The sequence below is a fragment of the Equus caballus genome, chromosome 21 (assembly GCF_041296265.1).
Source record: "Equus caballus isolate H_3958 breed thoroughbred chromosome 21, TB-T2T, whole genome shotgun sequence".
Classification (NCBI taxonomy): Eukaryota; Metazoa; Chordata; class Mammalia; order Perissodactyla; family Equidae; genus Equus; species Equus caballus.
Window position 1 is genome coordinate 15,298,004 of NC_091704.1, and position 18,748 is coordinate 15,316,751.

Genomic DNA, 18,748 nt, shown 5'->3' on the forward strand with positions numbered 1-18,748 from the left:
TGGCCCCCTCCTGCTCAGACACCTCCCACAGCTCCCTACTGCCCACAGGATGAAGTCCCTCGTTGGTTTCTAGAAGAACCCTCGAGTGGCGTGGGGCCCTGTGGTCAGCGGGAGAGGCAGGCAGGGTGTCGGACTCAGAGACGCCTGCCGGCCTCCACCCACCATGTCCCCTCCCCATCCTCCGCAGCCACCACCGCCCCCTGCTGGCTCCTGATAGGCTGGGGCAGAGGTGACAGCACAGATTTATTCCTGGGAATCTGCACAGTGAGGTGTGGGGTCAGGGTGGTCCCGGGTCGGGAGGCCGCGGGTCACTGGGGGCCCGCGCTCAGCGGCTCCACCCGCAGCCACAGTCCTCCCTCGGCACGCAGGATCAGCTCAGGCTTCCGGCGCGGCTCCTCCCCGGCTGGCAGGACGCGGAAGCGCAGCAGCGTGAGCGCCAAGACCACCTTCATCTCCGTCATGGCGAACGTCTGCCCGATGCAGTTCCTGCGGGCAAGAGTAGGGGCTCGATGGCTCCCGGACCCTCACCCCGGCAGCATCGCGCCAGAACCTGTCCCGGGACCCCAATCCCCGCCCACAGGCAGAGAGAAGCCTGGACCCCCACGAGGGCTTGCACATCCCCTGAGCCTGGCTCACACTGCAGCCCGAGCTCAGACCAACAGACAGGGGGCAGGGGCTCTGAGCACACCGCGGACCCCAGGCCCCAGACCATTACCCATAACCTCCGGGGCGGGGGTGGGGGGGAGTGGAGGAGAGATGGAACTCTGACCATCTTCAGTTTTCCCGTTTTCCTGCCCTCACAGTCATGTTTGGATCACAATCCCAGACCCCCGCCCCCATCAGCACATCCCCATCTCACATGCCTGCCTCCTCACCTGGGCCCCGCTGAGAAGGGAATAAAAGCCAGAGGTGACCTCTCCTTGGTGTTTTCTGGGTCGAAGCGAAAGGGATCATAGACCTGGGGGCGAGGCCAAGACAGGGCTGCTGGGTGGGGTCTCCCAGGACCTCCAGCCTTGGAGAGCCAGACGTGTGTCTGATGTGGGGAGGTGATGTCTGATTTGCCAGGTCCGAACCCTGCGCCCTCCCCTGGGTCCCCTTAGGCTAGCGGACAAGGATGAGGGTGGGGGGAGGCAGCACCTCAGCATCTGGCCACACGGATGGGTTGTGGTGGGTCCCGAAAATACTGATGACGCAGGTAACACCTGTGGGAGAGGAGGGGCGGGTTAGGAAGAGGTCCACCCCGGCATACGGGCCCCTCTTCTTGCCCAGGATTCTCCTCCCCTTGACGTTGAGGGCACCTTTGGGGATGACCCGGCCATCTGGGAGCACAATGTCCTGGGTGCAGCGTCGGGAAATGCCCACGGCGGGGGGGTGCAACCGCAGACTCTCCTTGATGCACATGGTCAGGAAGGGCAACTGGGCCAGGTCGTCCCTAAGGAAACCCCCCAACAATTATCCAGAGAGCCAAGACAGAGACCCCCCAGCCCTCCTCCTGCCCAGGTAGACCCTCTCTCCCTACAACAAAAAAAATTCCAGATGGATCACACATCTCCAAACTCATTAAGTTGTGCACATTAAATGTGTACAGCTTTTTGTATATTACCCATACCTCAATACAGTGGTTTGAAAATAAAAGAAAGAAAAGCAATATTACACAGTGCCAGACAGAGAAAATTTAGTCAGATATTTTTAAAAGCTTTTCTGAGCAAAACACAACACCCAAATGCCAACCATAAAAAGGTTTACCAATTGGCATAAAAAAATATATTCTCTACGGCAAGAGACCAAAATCAAAGGTAGATAAGTGAGAAACAAGCAAAAGAAACAGATCTAATGTTTTCCCCTTATTTATCATCGTACTAGAGATACGAGCTAATGCAATTAGACAAGGGAAAAAACGGATGTAATGCGGTTTGAAATGTGGGGGTAATTGTGTCATTTTTGTCAGAGAGTGATTTTATGCTTAGAAAACAGAAGAGAATCCACTGGAAAATTTTATAAACAGTGAAAATCCAGAAAGGGGGCTGAATTCTATTTCTTTAGCCCCTTTTTTGTTGGATAGTGATTTGAATTTTTAATAGCTGATACAGTTAACTGCTTCTCCATTTGGAAAACTACAAAACACCATCCCTATGGCCCAACACCACTCATTGACCTCCTCACAGTTTCCTGAGGTTGGTATTTTTTTTATGTATCCTTCCAGAGTTATGATTTTTCCATCTTAAAAAATTATATAGTCAGGTTGTAAACTATCATAATCTCAATAAAAAGTTAAAGATAATTATATAGTAGCATACTATATATGATACACTGCTCTGTATCTTTTTCATTTAACAATATATCAATCTCTTCCTGTCTATTTCCTGGGATTTGTGTCAAAAATACGGCCTTCCTGGGCCAGCCCTGGGGCATAGCGGTTAAGTCCAGCCTCCTCTACTTTGGCAGCCCCGGGACGGAGGCCAGGATCCCTGGCAGGGACCTACACTACTTGTCAAGCCATGCTGTGACAGCACGCCACATACAAAATAGATGAAGACTGGCACAGAGGTTATCTCAGGGCTAATCTTCCTCAAGCAAAAAAAGAGGAAGATTGGCAAGAGATGTTAGCTCAGAGTGAATCTTACTCACCAGAAATAAAAAATAGGGCCTGCCCCACCCTGGAACTATAAAATAATTTTCCATGGTTTCCTCTGGAGCTTTTAGACTCTTTTAGTATTTATTTTAAACCTTTGATTCATCTGTATTTTATCTTGTTATGAGATGTGAGAAGCAGGTTGAATTAACTGTTTTCCCGGTAGCTTCCCTGTTGTTGCAAGAGCTTTAATTAAAAGATCTTGATTTTCCCTATTGATACACGACTCCCTCTTTGGCATTTACTCTGGTCAGTAGGCACAAAATTTGTACGCATAAATGATTGGCTTTTCTATGTAGAAATAACAACCAGTTGGAAAAGATAATAAAAGAAAAGATGATAATAACAATAATATAACATCTGTATTAGACTTAGTGAGAAAAGTGAAATCTGTATATTCCAAATGAACTTATGAACTTCTCTCAATCCAAATAGAAGATATGATTCAATGTAGCAACAAAAGATTCTAAGGGTTAAATTAACAAAGGATGCAAAAAATCTCTATCCAAAAATGTCAGACTCTATTAAGGGACTAAAGATATTCTGAATATCCAGAAATGGTTATCCATTCCACACTCTGGGATAGTGTGTGTTAATATTGTGCAATAATCCGTTTTCCACAGGTCAATCATACGTTCAAGTCAACCAGTAGAATATATCCAATTGAAATGAAAATCCACCTGACCTTTTCAGAAACTTGGTAAACTTACTCTAAAATTTTTTCCTGGAAGAATAAAAGGTCATGAAGAGCTGGGTCAATTTAAAATTGAAAGATTAAAGAGGAGTAACTCTACCAGATATTAAGGTCTATCACAAACAGGCAGTACTGAAAAAAAAACAGTGTGGCACCTCCTCAAGGACGGGAAAATAGACCCATGGAACAGAATAGAGAGCTCAGAGACAGACACGTGAATAAGTGAAAACTTAACATGTGGTAAAGGAAGCCCACAGAACCCTAGGGTATGGATGGAGGGAACGGCCACAAAAGAAAGTTCTGACAAATTTGACTTTATGAAAATTAGCCAAAAGTAATCAAACAGATGTAAGGTACAGCACGGTGAGTTTAGGTAACAATAATGTATTATATACTTGAAAGCTGCTAAGAGGGTAGATCTTAAAAGTTCTCATCACAAGAAACAAAAGTTTGTAACTGTGTGTGGTGATGGATGTTAACCAAACTTAACGGTTTTGAAGATAACCCTAGTCTTCTCTGTAATGTCTCATTTAGTACAATAAGAACTTGTTCTCATCGTGGTTTATGTCATTCAAAACTACTTTTCCAAAACTCATTCTTCAAGAAAAATAAAGAGCTCAAAGGTGTATTTTTAATGTGCAGACCTGAACTCCCACCTGGACAGAGACAGAAAGAGAGGAGGAATATAAATGTGGGCATAAGGATAGATGTCTTCTAAAAGGAGGCACAGGAAACCATTGACAGGAGTTGTTGCTAGGGTGCAGATTAAGAAGGAAGTTCATTTTTATCATAAACTCTTTTGCACTCTTCTTTTTTACCAAGTGCATAATTTTGGTTAGGTCTTGGATTAAAAAGAATAAAAGTATTTCTCCACCTCACAGGACCGCCGTGCTGAGCAAGAATTGGAGTGAACACTTCCTCCAAAACGCCTGTCCAGTCCAACGTCTCCTCACCATCCCCCAGCCCCTGGCCTGGCTCAGGCCTCGGATCTCCTCCCTGGGCCCGATCCTACAGCTTGTCCTCTCCAGTACGCCCCCCTAGCCCTGGAAATCTCTCTCTGCTACCCAGATCTCACCTGTCCTCCTCCTGCTCAAACACTTTCCTTGGTTCCCAGTTGCCTTTGAGTTAAAACTGGAGCCCTTAACATTTCACTAAAGTCTTCCACAACCAGCCTCTCCTGCCATCTCCCAGCCTCATCATCTCACCATGAGTCAGTCTCTCTTGCTTTCTCCCGCCCTTCCCGTCTCCTTCCCTTCCTTTGTCCCTCCATCCCCCACTCTCTCTCTCCCTCTCTTTCTCCCTCCTTCCCTCTCCTTTCTCTCTCTCTCCTTCCCCCTCCTCCATTCTATTCCTCTCACCCGTTCTTTGTCTCTCTTTATCTTTCCCTCTCTGCTACCTTCCCTCCCCCTCTCCCTCTGCCTGTGCCCTTCTCCTCCCCATCACTTTTGCCCACACTATCTTCTTGAGAGAACCGCACACAACTACACCCAAATGTCTACTGATCAGCATTCAAGGTCTCAGCTGAGAACTCTCTCCACCCTCAGTCTTGCCTGTCCTGCTCTGAACACAGGCCCTGCCCATGTGGACTGGGAGTGTCCTGACCTGGGACAATCCCCCTCCAGGCTGGGAGCTCCTGGAAAGCACGGGCCAGGCCTGGGTGCTTCCCAGGTCTCCAGGACACAGGATATGGCTGGGAAGAGTTGGGGATGGCACAGAATTGGGGATGGGCAGGCAGTGTGGCAGTGTTTGCTGAATGGGGACTGGATGGATGAAGGTGGAGGTGTTCGTGGGCAAGAGTTGAGTGACTTCAATCCTCAGGTGTCCCCTGTGAACCCTGGACTGAACAATATGATAGGAGTTAGGAGCCCAGCAAACATCCAGGCGGTGAAGATGTTTGAAAGAATGTGATTTCAGAGAGAAAAGTAAGGGAGCAGAAGGGAGGTTCACTCTCTGAACAGGTCCTAAGGGGCATGATCTGTCCTCACACATTGCACTAATTCTCTCAACCACCCAGATCTTCTACTCAGAAGGCTTTTCCCTGTCCTTAACGATCCGGCCTGGGTACCAGACCCCGCCTCTGGGCTCTGCTCCTATTTCCACTAAGCAAAAATCACAGAATGGACGATAAGACCTTCCCACTGCCAGCTGGGGAGCAGAGCCAAGGAGAGGGTTTCAGGAACAGACCATGTGCACCTGCACTCACCACTCAATCTCTTTAGGCTCGCGGTCCCTCAGGAGCTCTCGCACCTCCTGCCGGCAGCGCTCCTGGTGCTCTGGGTGCCTCGCGAGGTTGTACAGGACCCAGGAGAGGCCGCTGGCTGTGGTGTCATGTCCTGAGAGGCAGCCAGACAGGTTTGGGTCTCTTGGCGACTTCAGCACCAGAAGGTGGACAGCGCCCTGACACTAAGGCCCTCAGGGAGGATGGGGGACTATGGGGTGGTCCAGGGCCCACCAACCAAATCCCTGGGATAGAGAGACCCCTGCCCCTTCTGTATTCTCACCCGCAAACATAAAGGTGTCAACTTCAGCTCGGATGTCCTCATCTGACAGTTCCTTCCCATCTTCATCCTGGAGAGCAAGCAAGACCCCCAAAATCACCAGTTCCTAGGGGCCCTGAGACAATCTCTGAAGCTCCATCATCATCCCAGGAACCCAAGCCAACCCTGCACTCCTGGACCTTCCTTGGTCCCTATCGCCAGAGGCCCCAACCCACAGGCCTCCTCCTTGGCATCCTTGCCTCCTCTCTTGTCCCTGGTGGGAGGAATCAATGATCCGTGAACATTTCCATGGTTCTACATGATGAAGGCTTTCTGAGAAAAATTTATTGGCAACCTGGGCTGCAGGATGATTGACTGGCAACTTGCCTTGGAAGTTAGTGATTGAGCATCACTCCAGAGCCATTTGCTCACATCTAGGATGGTAGATCCAGAGATTCCTTATCTCCCCTAGAGATAACCCTACAGAATCTACAGAATTTGCCTTCTCACTGAAGATCTGCTTCTATTCCAGAACATCCCGTTTCTCCTCCTCTCCTTGTCTCTCTCACCATAAGGAAGAAAGGACAGATGAGTCAGCCCTCGTAAGTTCCAAGGTTCATACTGTGGGGACACCTCTCTCATGATGCAAGCATGGCTGCATGCACAGGCAAAAGCATCATGTCACCCTCAGAGGAACTTGGGAATGGGGAACCAGAGCCACACTTCTGCTCTGGCTACTGTTACTGCTGTGAGCAATAAGTGGGCCACTCTGATCCAGGGTTCTGAGGTATATATAGATGTAGTCTAATATATATATATTAGACTCAATAAGTTAGTCATATGTATATCTATACGTGATTAACTTATTAAGTAAAGTCCCAGGCCCTGCCCAGCATCAGTTTCAGACTTAGCAGTCCCCCGGAGCCTGCATTCCACACAGTCATCTCTAAAACATACCCCTGACCCATCCCTCCCTTCCTCAAGCACCTTCCATGGCTCTCCACTGCCCTCTGGATCAGGTGCAAGTTCTCCCATCTGACATTTGAAATCAAGGTGCATCGTCCCTCTCGAATTCAGATCCCAGAGAAGCCCACCTTGGCCAGCAGGAGCACATCGATGAAGTCCAAAGTCTTGACCTTAGCCTTGGCCTTGAGGAGGTCATCAAGACCCTGATCGGGGAGGGTGCGGCGCCGCTCCTGGATGATGGAATCTGTGAAGTCGTGCACCAGGCGGCAGACCCTACGGAAGCGCTGTCCCTCAGAGGTGAGGTGGTACAGGGAGTCCATGTACAGGAAGATCTGCTCATCCCGCTTTCTCACAAGGGCACTGAGCTCCAAGACACCAGAAATGTATTCACTAGGCTTCCTGCAGGATGCACGCATGAAGGGAGGCAACAACTTAGCTCACCTGAAGCCCCGGAAGCACCTCCCACTAGAAGGCAGGTCCAACCTCCCATGGGGAAACTGAGTCTCCAGGAACAGATGGACCCACAGATGGATGGTGGGGAGGATCCAGGAGACATGACCCTCCAGAGTTTCTTCTCTCCCTTCTTCCTATCCTGTCTCTGTGAGCTGCCTCCATGTGCCAGGTGCCCAGGGCACAGCTGAGACATCACGCTTCTTTCCTCTCTCTCCTACCAGTATCTGCCCTTCTCCTTCCAAAGCTGTCCACACAGCTCAGACTTTGTCCTCTCCCAACTGACAGTGGACCTAGCCCCTCCTGAGTCTCCATGCAACAATGTCAACACCACCTGTATCTACATGACAGTCAGTCTTCTCTAGAGTCAGACGTCCAAGCTCAGCTTTGACCACAACCCTCATCTGCTCAAACACCTTCCATGGTTCCCTGGAAACCTCAGTATCAAGTTCATATTCCCCTGCTTGGCTTTTGAATGTCAGTAAGACCTACCCCTGCCTACACCTCCAACCTCACTACCCAGGTGTCTCCTCATTGTTGCAAACTCTCTGCTCTTCCTAGCCTCCTGGCCTGTATCAAACATTTCTACCTACCCAAAAGGATTGCTCTGTCTCTTTCCCCTTCCCTGAACTTTGGTGTCCAGCTCGGACCCTTCTCCTCCAGGAAGGCCCTTCTGATTGTCGTGGTCAGTCCTCCCTCCATCTATTCCCTGGCATCTATGGCCCATGTTCCCAGGCCCTGGGCAAGGACTCACTCCTGGCAATCGCTGTCGAAACTGAAGACACATTTCTGCAGACTGTCGAGCGTCATGAGGCTGATGTGCTCAAACATGTCCAGATGGGCACTGCCCTCTGAGGCCAGGCACTTCCACTTGGCCTGGACAGAGAAGCAGCAGATCCTGGGCTGGGACTGGCCGCCCCTGAGCCCCACCCCAACCCAACGCCAGGATGGGCTCCCCAGACCCAGCCTCTTGGTCCCAGGCACCTCTGATGTGGAGGACCAGGCATGAGTGGGAGTGGATGCTGTTACTGTGAGGGCATGAAGAGCTCACGGCTGGGAGTCAGGAGACCTGCATTCCAGTCCTGGCTCTGCCTGCTACACTCTGTGCGCCCTTGGCCAGCTCACTGCCTTCCTCTGGGCTCCACTTGTCAAATCCTCAGTGACAGGTCTGATAACCTGCTTTGTTGTCAGACAAACCAGGTTGGAATCCCAGCTCCACTTGTTAGCTCACTTGCTGTCTGTGTGAACTCGAGCAACTCCCTAACCTCTCTCAGCGTCAGTTTCACCATCTGCAATGGGGAAAAAGAATCTCCACCTCACAGGGACGTGAAAATTAAATTAGACAACACGTCATGGAATTGCCATGTACCTTCTGGCATATAGAAAGTGTTCAATAAATGCTAGCTTTCATCATCCTACTGTTATAAATTCGCTAGGAGACTGTCCCCTATGTTGGTAGCGGTAGTCCTCCATGGGACCTGAGCACCCTGCACATTCTTGCTGGGTATGCCAAAAACATGTTCTTTGCCTGGGCCACTTCTCAGAGCTGTGTTTGCAGCAAACAACATGGAGGGAAGAGGAAATGTCTCCCCCTGGGCACGCATCAGGCTTGCTTCCAATTGCTATGAAACTCATGCAGTCCCTAAACCTAGTGCTCCTCCTGTCCATTGCAACATACTGCATGAGCAGGCATCCGTGGAAGCCCACCTGTGTTATCCTCATGGGATTTGGGGACTTGGAGAAAGAATGCAAACCAACAATAGGCATGTGCCACTCGCCGAGCCATGAGTAATAAACTGTCCTTTGTCTCTGGTTCAGGAGTCTCATGTCTTCTGGCAGGATCCACAAAACACTAACGAGTTTACTTGTTAGCTTGCAAGTATGGAAAAGTCCCAGGCACTTCACAAAACCCCCACCTCCAATGCTTCACCTCCCTACATCCACCCTTTGCAACGTGCCTGTGAACTTCCAGGAGGAGAAGCCGCACATTTCACCACCCTTTCATTCTGTGCTGGTCTTTTAACTTGCTTTGGCCAATGTGGTAAAAATGATGAGTGATCTTCCGAAACCTAGAGCTCAAGAGGCATTGAAGCTTCCTCTCAGCCTCTTGGAACCCGGCCTCTGCCATGTGAACAGCCTGAAATGACTTCTGGAGGGAGGGAACCACACGAGAGGATTGTCCCAGCTGAGAGCATCCTAGACCAGCCTGCAGCCAACCAAGCCCCAAACACGTGAGAGGACTGAGCCCAGAACAGCAAAGTACCTGACCCACAGCTGATCACGGATACATAAGGGACCCCATCCACGTCCAGAAGAAGCAGCTCACTGAATCGTAGACTTATTAGCAATAATAAAACTTTATACATTGAAAAGTGGCTTGTTACTCCATAATCAGGACTCAACATGCAATATTCATCACTATCATCAACAGTGTCTCAGGATTCCAAGGCTTCTGAGAGGGAAACATAGAAACTAGCACATGAGCACCTACTATGTGCCAGGGACGTGGGTCCATTACGTCATCTTGATCACCCTGCCAAGTGAGGCTTATTATCCCCAGTTTACAGCTGAGGAAACCGAGGCTCAGAAAGGAGAAGCAATGGCCCCAAAGCTACCCAGAAAAGCCAGAATTCCAGACAAGATGTCTCTGAGTGCCCATTGCCCCCGAGGCTCCAGGTAGGACCTTGGGTTCAAGAGACTCACGTGCATGATGTTCACACTGTCATTGAAAATCCTCACGTAGGACTTCAGGATGTTGAAGTGGAAGGCGGGTGTCAGCATGCGGCGGTGCCTGCTCCACTTGTCACCGCCACTCAGCAGGAGCCCATCCCCTGGTAGGGGCAGCCACAGAGAGTGAGCAAGGGAGGGCCTTCCCCTGGGCCCCAAGGTTGTCCCCAATCCCCTCACACGCAATTACTCACCCAGCCAGGGCTTCAGGAAACTGTAGAAGACCATGTCCTTAGGCGCAATGGCAGCTGACAGGAGAGATAAGCCATCAGGTGCCATGGAGCGGGGGAGGGGAGGGACTTTTGAGGCAAGGTGGGGCCCCAGCCAGGGGTCTGCACTCCCCCTCCATGCCCAACATAGCAGGAGTTGGGGCAAGGGCAGAGGAATCTAGGAGAAGGGTCGAGGTCAAGGGGGCCAAGACCAGGCAACAGCGCAGACTATAGCAAAGGCAGAGCCCACAGACACACCCCTACGTGCTTAGATGCATCCCAACATGGCACAACACGCCCCAGCATGGCTCAGTGTGGCTTCTACAGGGTCCAACATGTTCTAAGCACCCGAGCACAGCCAAGAACTCTACAAAATGCCTTCACAGGGACCTGGGACACCGTGTCTGCCCAGCTGTCACATCTCCTGGGACATCTGACATGGCCTCACCATGCACTAACATGTCCTGACATGAAACAACATGCATGACACACCCTGACATCACACAATGTGCTCTAAAATGGACCGAAAGATAACCTCAGCATATCCTACAGACAGGACTTACATGTAGTCCCATCAATGTCACAGACGTGGACCAGACATGACCCAGAAATATGCTAAGACCTGCCTCAGACAAGACTCGCATAAGGTCTCAGGCATTTCTCAGAAGGACCCAGGTCCCAGAGCTCAGACAAACCCCAAATTTGGGCCAGAAATGACCAGCAGGAGAACCAGACACACTCAAGAGGCATCAGACAAAACCCAGACAGATTCCAACACACCTCGAATGTCCTTGGCCACAGGCGAGCCCCAGTCATGACTGAGACCATCCCCATTTGATCTGAGGAGCAAACATATACCAGCTGCAACCAAATATAATATATACCAGGTGTAGCCAAGTGTAACTTACACCACTGTTACCAAAGGTATCATATACCAGCCTAACCAAGTGTAACATATGCCAGCTATAACCAAATGTAACATGTGCCATCTGTGACCAAGTGTAACATATGTCAGTTGTAACCAAAGGTATCATACACCAGTTGTAACCAAGTGTAACATACGAGCTGTAACCAAATATAACATATGCGAGCTATAACCAAGTGTAAAATGTATCAGCTGTAATAAGTGAAACATATACAAGCTGTAACTAGGATCCAGGTAGAAACACAACTGTGGCCAGACGTGGCCATACAGCAGACATCACACAGATACAGCCTCAGCATGAGCAGACATGACCACATGTCCGGCAGGTGGGGATCCAGGTAAGACAAAAGCAGTCATCTCCAGAACAGGCCTCCTGTCTGCACCGGGTCACGTGCCCAGCTGGGGGCGGCACAGAGACCTCAGCAACAGGCAAGCTGTGGCCAGCGGGCTGTCTACCTGGAGCAAAGAGCACTGGCTTGATGAAGGTGGGGTAAAAGATGCAGATGACTGCATGCCAGGGCCCCACCCACCAGCCCCACACGTCCCCATAGGTCCTCGCCAGGTCCTGTGTGTACAGGAGACCTTCCTCTGAGCTCCAAATCTGGAGAGGAACAAAGAGGAACTGAACCACTCTTCCAGGTGGCCAGAGGGAAGGACCTGCAGGGCAGAGACCCAGACCTGAGCCCCGTGAATCCCACCCAGCAGCTCATCCTCCTCCGGGGGTCCCTCCCCATACCTTCCATACACGACAACTGAGGTCCCTCAGTTACAGGGACACAAAAAGGGTCCTTCCCCATTTGAATCCCGAGTCCATGTTCACCTGACTTCTCTCCTATCCCCATTTTCCAGATAAGGAGACTGAGGCTCTGAATGATATGAACTCACTTGCCCACAGCCTTCCAGGTCGTAAGTGGTGTGCCTGAGACCTGAGCCCAGGTCTGTCTGAATCCAGGGCCTGAGTTCTTACCCATTGAACTGCCTTGAACCCCAGAACAATAGCTCTGAGAACCCTATGCCTGCCGATCCAGGCAATCGGAGTCAGAGTGACTGGATGAGGAACTGGTCCTGTGACCTAAGCAGGCAAACTAAAGCAAGTCCTACAGCTCTTCCTGGAACTGTTGGGAACGATCTCGTGTTTCCATGGGAGGTGAGCTTCTGGGACTCATCTTGACCAGCGTGAGACTGAAGCCATCACAGAGGGACACAGAACCAATAAACGAAGACCGACTCCCGATGACACTGTCTGAGACCTGGATCCAGCCACGCCTGAAGACAAGATCCCTGGCCTGAACAGTCAGTTGATTCCCTTTCTTTGCTTAGACCATACAGGGTAGATGTTCCACCACTCACAGCTGAAAGAGACCCTGGCAGCCAGAGAGAGCCAGGGACCTGCCTAGAGTCGCCCAGCATTTTGGTGTTGGAGCCACGGTCCCTGTCGGTTGCTGCCTGTTCCCCACTTCAGCCTGGTTCGTCTGGAAGTCAGAATGGCAGGGGGACAACAGAAGGGAGCCTGGCTGGGATGGGCTCTGCTTGGGGCGATTCCTGGGGCCTGGAGCAGGAGGGCCATGAGCTTGAAGAGGACTAGTCACAGGAGGGAGTAGAAGGAATCAACCCATCAGAGTTGGACGTCGTGAAAATAGCAGCCCAGATCCTGCACCAGCCTCAAGCCCTCATGCTCTGGCCTGGGGGTGAGCAGGGCTGAGGCCAGGCCTAGCAGGGGACCTCAAATCCCATGTTGCCCACTGCAGCCCTCTGCTTTAAAAAATTTCAGCTCATTGTTTCAGACCCAGTTCCAGCAGCCCCTCCTCCAGGAAGCCTTCCAGCCTGGCCAGCAGAGACCTTGCTTCTCTTCTGGGCTGCCTCATTCATCTCCCTCCAGCCCATTCCTCACCACTCGAGATGGGGGATCACTCTGTCTAGATCTGTCTTCTAAGAGTGAAGATCCCCCAGGACAGTGACTTGCATTGAAGCCTCCTGGGGCCCCAGGGGTGCCCAGGACAGCAGGGCAGGGGGCAAACAGCAGTGGAGGGAGGATTGGTAAGATGGGAGTTGGTGAAAACAGGAAGGAAAGAGAAAGACAACTGAGAGGAGAGGGGAAGAGGGCCGGAGTCCGGGGTCCTGCAGGGGATGCACAGAAGCTTGCAGGGAGCAGCTAGAAGCCCTTGGATGCACCGCGGCACCACCACCACAAGCTCTGCATGGGTACCTGAGGCGCTGAGGACAGTCCGGACCATGTCGGGGTGACAGAGAGTGACAAGGGGTATGACTGGGCCCAGCCAGGTCACAAATCCCTTGGGGTAGTTGGCCACCAGCTGAGTAACGACTCTCATGCCTTGCTCAGTGGGGGTGACCTGCAAGCAAGGAGGGGCCGTCACTCCCCAGAAATAGCCATGGCATGTCCCCCCTGCAGCCTCTGCTGTAGATGCTCTGTCCAGATTCTGCAGGGATGGGGGAATCTATGCTTCCTCCTGCTTCTTTCCTCTCAGGGCAGGAGGGTCCCTGAGGCCTCTCCAAGTCCCAAGGGAGCAACCAGGGCACAGGGAGAAGACACTCTCTGCACACAGATGCCGACCTTGGCTCCAGAAGATGGATTTCCCTCATCCTGGGAGGGGTTGCAGCCCTGGGGCGCCCACAGGGGGAGGCACTCAAGAGGGAGGTTTGTGAGCAGGAGGGTGGACTCAGGACTAGACCCAGGTGCTCATTCTCACATCCTTTTCAAGTCCTGACATGTCCAGGGGGTCTCTGGTTACCCCAATGGTGATGGGTTTGTAGACAAAGGAAGTACCAGGCCAGGCAGACCCCAGGGAATACACGTGAACTCTGAATATCAATCAGAGGGCAGCTCCCACCCCTTCTGATGGCAAGGCTCTGTGCATATGGCCTCCTGTCTGTCTCTCCATCTCTCACACTGCATCCTGTCTGTCTCTCTGTCTCTCCCAGTGGATCCTGTCTGTCTCTTTATCTCTCACAGTGGGTCCTGTCTGTCTCTCTGTCTCTCACACTGTGTCCTGTCTGTCATTATCTCTCACAGTGCGTCCTGTCTGTCTCTTTTGAACAGTGGACAGACACATAAATAGTGTCTTTTACAAGTGAAAAAACTGAGACTATATACTCTAAAATGGGAACAAGTGGAGTGTTGGCTCCTGGTAAAGTGTCCTCTCCAGTCCTTCAGAATTCCCAAGCCTGACAACTACCCCTGGTGCTCCAGGCAGTTGAACTTTTCACCTCTGACCCCTCCCTGCTCCCAAGGATGCTGAGACAAACACTCAAAGCACTTCAACGAATTGACTCAGGGAGGAATAGTCACTCAGCCAAGGTAACACAGTGAGAGGGGCTGGAGGTGGGAAGAGTGTCCATGACCAGCCCCGACAGCTTAGCCCTCAGAGCAGGAGCCAGACTTGCAGGAACCACAGCATTCCTGCTGCCCCCAGGGCCCTCTGAGAACATCCCAAGACACAGAATCCCAGGAATGCCTCACGATGAGCTTCGGAACATCCCCGTTCTGAACTTTGTCACTAGAACAGTAAAATCACAGGAAGTGCTCCCCTGAGCTGTGGCTCTTGCCCCGGGAAGGGAAGGAAAGCTGTGCTCATCCCTCAGCTGGTCTGGAGGACGGGAGGAGTAGGCGGTCAGCTCTGTGGCTGTGACAGAGAGGGGCGAAGGCACGTTCTCCACCCAGGTCATCAACACTGCCTTTGAGTGCCCGCTGTCCACCCGCCCCTGGGCTGGCCCTGCCATGTCTTCTGCCAGAGCTGTCATCAAGGTGGAGAGATAGATAATAAGTAGTTGGATGATTAATGTTTAATTAAGCATGAGCAGGACCAAGTGAAAGGTCAAGGCCTGGGTGTGGGCAGGCAGTGGAACAGGCCTCTGAAAGGGAAGTGAGTGGCCTATATCCTCCAGGTTGGACAACGGGGCCCATTGGGACATCTTGGCAGGAAGAGTCAGATGAGAGGAAGGGGTCCCAGAAAGGGGTGGGGAGCTGTGCCCGGTGGGTGGGGGTGGGGAGGCCATATCTAATTCCTGTGGGGAAACTGCAGCCCAGCGTGAGCAGACTCAAGGAATTGGGCCAGGCAGAGCCGACCCCGGACAGTGCCCCCAAGGCCATCTTAAGCTCAGCGGTGGAGACTGGGAATGCCAGGGTGTCTCGCTCTGTGCAGCCTGTGCTGTGAGCCCCTCAGAGCTGTGGCAATGGATCCAGAGCAGGCTTGGGGTGGGGGACAAGTACGTGGGAGCCCCTCAGAGCTGTGGCAATGGATCCAGAGCAGGCTTGGGGTGGGGGACAAGTACGTGGGAGCCCCTCAGAGCTGTGGCAATGGATCCAGAGCAGGCTTGGGGTGGGGACAAGGACGTGGGAGCCCCTCAGAGCTGCACTGATGGATCCAGAGCAGGCTTGGCGTGGGGACAAGGATGTGGGAAAAGCCTGGGATGGCAGAGCAGAGGAATGAGTGAGTGAGCAAGGATGGGCCGCCTGAGCCTCCCTCTCACTTCCGCTCTCCTAGATCCCAGCCCTACCCCGAGCCCCATTCCTGACCCCTCGGGAAGTCCACCCACCCTGATGCCCCAGACCCCTCCTGCTGCCACACTCACAAGGCCCAGGTGACTCCAAAACCAGTTCCGTTTGGGGGGCTGCGGGAAGCATCGCAGGCGGCAGCAGTTGTCATAGAAGGTGTAGGTCCAGGCCAGGACGCGGGCCAGAAGCCAGGAGGCTCCGACCAGCAGCAGGAGCAGCCATGGGGAGGCTGCCAGGGGCCCGAGCCCCAGCCAGGACAGGCTCAGCCACGGCATCCTGCAGGGCACACAGGGTGGAGGGCGAGCTCCTGGGGCCCAGGAAAAGTGAGTATTGGTGAGCTCGAGGCAGAGACAGACAGCTGACAAAGAGGGCAAGGACCAAGGGTGTGAGGGACAGGACAGGGAGGGGCAGGAATGGTGAGGGCTGGGGCCAGGGCAGGGAGGGCTCAGAGAAGGGCTCAGAGAGGGGAGGGGGTCCATGGAAATCCAGAGGGAAGGAAGAAAGAGACAGAAAGACAGACAGAGACACAGAGACAGACAGAGGAGAAGAGATAAAGAGGAAGAGAGACAAAGGAGGAAAGGCCCAAAGGGAATCAGTGGGAGGCCGCCAGAGGCTCCAGTTACAGGAAGTCCAGGGCTGCTTGCTCCCTGGAGCCACTCCTGCAGTGGGCAGCGCCCTCCCCACCCCAGGCCAGCACCTCCAGCCCTGGACCCCAGACCACACCTCCTGTCTGCAACTGCACACAGCCTTCTCTCCCCTGCTCCTGGGAAGTCTGGGCCCCTGGGCCCGGACCTGTGGAGGCTGGCAGGGCCAGGCTGGGCCAGCCAATCCCCATGCGTCTGCTTACCTCCTCCCCACATGGCTGCCAGCCCAGATGGAGGTGGGGGAGGGGAGCCAGTGTTGTCAAGAGAGGCCTATGAACCAGCTCAGGGTCACACAGTGTGGATGCTGGCTCCTCAGGACTCAGCACCGTTCTTGTGGTGTGGAGGGGGAAAGTTGGGGGGCGGCCAAAGGTGACTCTGGACCCCAAGTTTCCAGCTGCCCCTGGCCTTCCCAGTCCAGGGTGTGGGAGGTGAAAAGTTGCAATTGGGAGTTCAGGTGCCAGGTGAGCAAGGCCAGGCCAAGCCTTGTCCTCACACATCTCCTGGGCTGTTGTCCACTTGAGGGGCCAGGAGGGCGTCATGCACTGTTTCTTGGTGCAGAAGCAGGAAGCTCAGAGACAGGAAGCCTCTGGCCCCAGGACAGCGCGGCCTGGCAGGAGTTCAAGACCTGCCTCCAGGCAGCCCAGGGCCTGGGTTGAGACATGAGTGCTGGGAGCAGGAACAAAGACACCAGCCTTGTGGGGATCACCCACGCCAGACTCTGGGGTAAGGAGTCCCGTCAGGCGAGGGCATGTGGAGGAGTGGGAGGTGAGGCTGCAGGGGGCCATGAAAGCACTGGGTGCAGACAGCGGAGGGCAGAGCTGAGAGAGCCTGGGTGGAGTCCTGCCCGTCCTCACTCTGACCATGGGCTGTGCCGGCCCTCTCTGGGCTCAGGGTTCCATCCGGGAAACGGGATGTCAGATCAGGGCCTTAGGGGCACAGAGGAGGGTTCCACAGGAAGGTGAGAAGGATCAGGACCCCCAAAAAGACAGAATGAAGGGAAAGGGCCGCTAACTAGTCCTTGTGCTGCTGTGTGCCAATACTCCACATAAAGTAGACCTATTCTGTGCAGAGGATGGTATGTAAAGAGTGCCTACTATGTGCTGGGTACCTCACAAAACATCCCTACAGCAAGTCAGGATCTCTACATAAAGCATGCCTACTGTATGGCAGGTATGCTATATAAAGGGCATGTACTGTGTGCCAAGTACTCTCTACAAAGTGTGCCTACTGTGTGCCAAGTGCTCTACATAAATCCTGTCAACAGTATTCCAGGTGTTCAAGATAAAGCATGCCTACTGTGTGCCCAAGACTCTCCATAGGGCATGCCTACTAAGTGCCAGGTGCTCTAGATAAAGCACATCCATTACATGCTGGGCATTCTACATAAGCATGCCTACTGTGTGTTGGGTGCTCTGTGTAAAGTATGCCTACTGTATGTGTCAGGTACTCTACATACAGTAAACCTATTCTGCCCAAAACACTTTACATAAAGCGTGGCTACTGTGTGCCGGGTACTCTAAAACATGTGTACATACTATGAGCCCATCACTCTACATAAATCCTGTCTACTGCATGCCAGGTGTTCTACATAAAGCATGCCTACTGAGTACCAGGTATATTACATTAAGTGTGCCTACTGTGTGCTGGGTACTCTACATAAAGCATCCCTACTGTGTACAGGGTACCATATGTGAAATGCTCCTCCTGTGTGTCAGGTGATCTACATAAGGTAAACCTACTGTGTGCCAGATGTCCTGCCAGCAGGATAAAGCATCACCCTCCCCTCAATCTCTGGGCCAGCACCCTGGGATCAGGCAGAGAGACCCAGGCAATGCATCTGCAGGAGGAAAGATGCCTATTTAACTGAAGAGTGAATGGAGGCACAGAGGGGGCAAGCCTCAAGCCCAAGTTGCAGGGCTGGTCATGCTCCCAAGCCCAAGCCTTTCCTTCTGCTGTGCTGCTCCACTCCCACTCATAAGGGACAATGCCCTATTAACCCACGGACATTTGTGATGGTGGAATCTCAGGCAATGTGTTGACCCCAGAGGGGACATCTTGAGGCCCTTGTGTCACTCGGCAGATCATCCTCCCACATCCAGGAGGTGCCACCCAAAGGATCTAGTTCTCCCCTCCTGGGCCTCCCCTGATCCTGTCCAGAATGGCCCTGTGGGATGGTCTCAGGTGAGGAGCTCGAAGGATGGGGCTCCTGGCAGAGTTACTGAGCAGGATGGTGGGGCAAAGACAGTCCTCCTGATACTGGTGGGATGTTGGGGAGACTCCAAACCTCCCTCTCCCCCTCCCACTGGCTGGGGGATTCATGTCTTAGAGCCCTCAGTGCAGTGGGGTGCACCATGCCCCCAGAAGCTCCCCCCCTCACTGGGGCAGAGCACCTACTGGCAGGTCCAACCATGTCAGGATCAGGGGGACAAAGTCAGATGATGATAAACCAGGCAGAGTCCTGGGACACACAGGAGAAAGGGCCCTCAGTGTCCAGAGGTGCTCAACTCACTG

At 52.7% G+C, this 18,748-nt stretch overlaps 1 protein-coding gene across 6 annotated transcripts; it reads right to left on the reverse strand.

Annotated features, from left to right (window-relative positions):
- Positions 1–224: 224 nt before the first annotated feature.
- On the reverse strand, positions 225–16,424 carry LOC111767482 (cytochrome P450 4F2-like). 6 transcript variants are annotated; one of them, XM_070246073.1, is made up of 13 exons: positions 16,317–16,424; positions 15,671–15,900; positions 13,287–13,431; positions 10,141–10,194; positions 9,923–10,050; positions 7,974–8,095; positions 6,898–7,168; positions 5,828–5,894; positions 5,530–5,659; positions 1,299–1,432; positions 1,138–1,202; positions 876–958; positions 225–486 (listed from the first exon to the last, which is right to left on the reverse strand). In XM_070246073.1, the coding sequence occupies exons 2-13, from the start codon at positions 15,866–15,868 to the stop codon at positions 309–311; spliced, it is 1,575 nt and encodes a 524-aa protein (XP_070102174.1). In that variant the 5' UTR covers positions 15,869–15,900; positions 16,317–16,424; the 3' UTR covers positions 225–308. The 6 variants fall into 6 exon arrangements, with proteins under 6 accessions (XP_070102174.1, XP_070102175.1, XP_070102177.1 ...); XM_070246074.1 differs by having other exon boundaries at positions 15,671–15,869; positions 16,317–16,412; XM_070246076.1 differs by lacking the exon at positions 13,287–13,431 and having other exon boundaries at positions 15,671–15,869; positions 16,317–16,367.
- Positions 16,425–18,748: the final 2,324 nt, after the last annotated feature.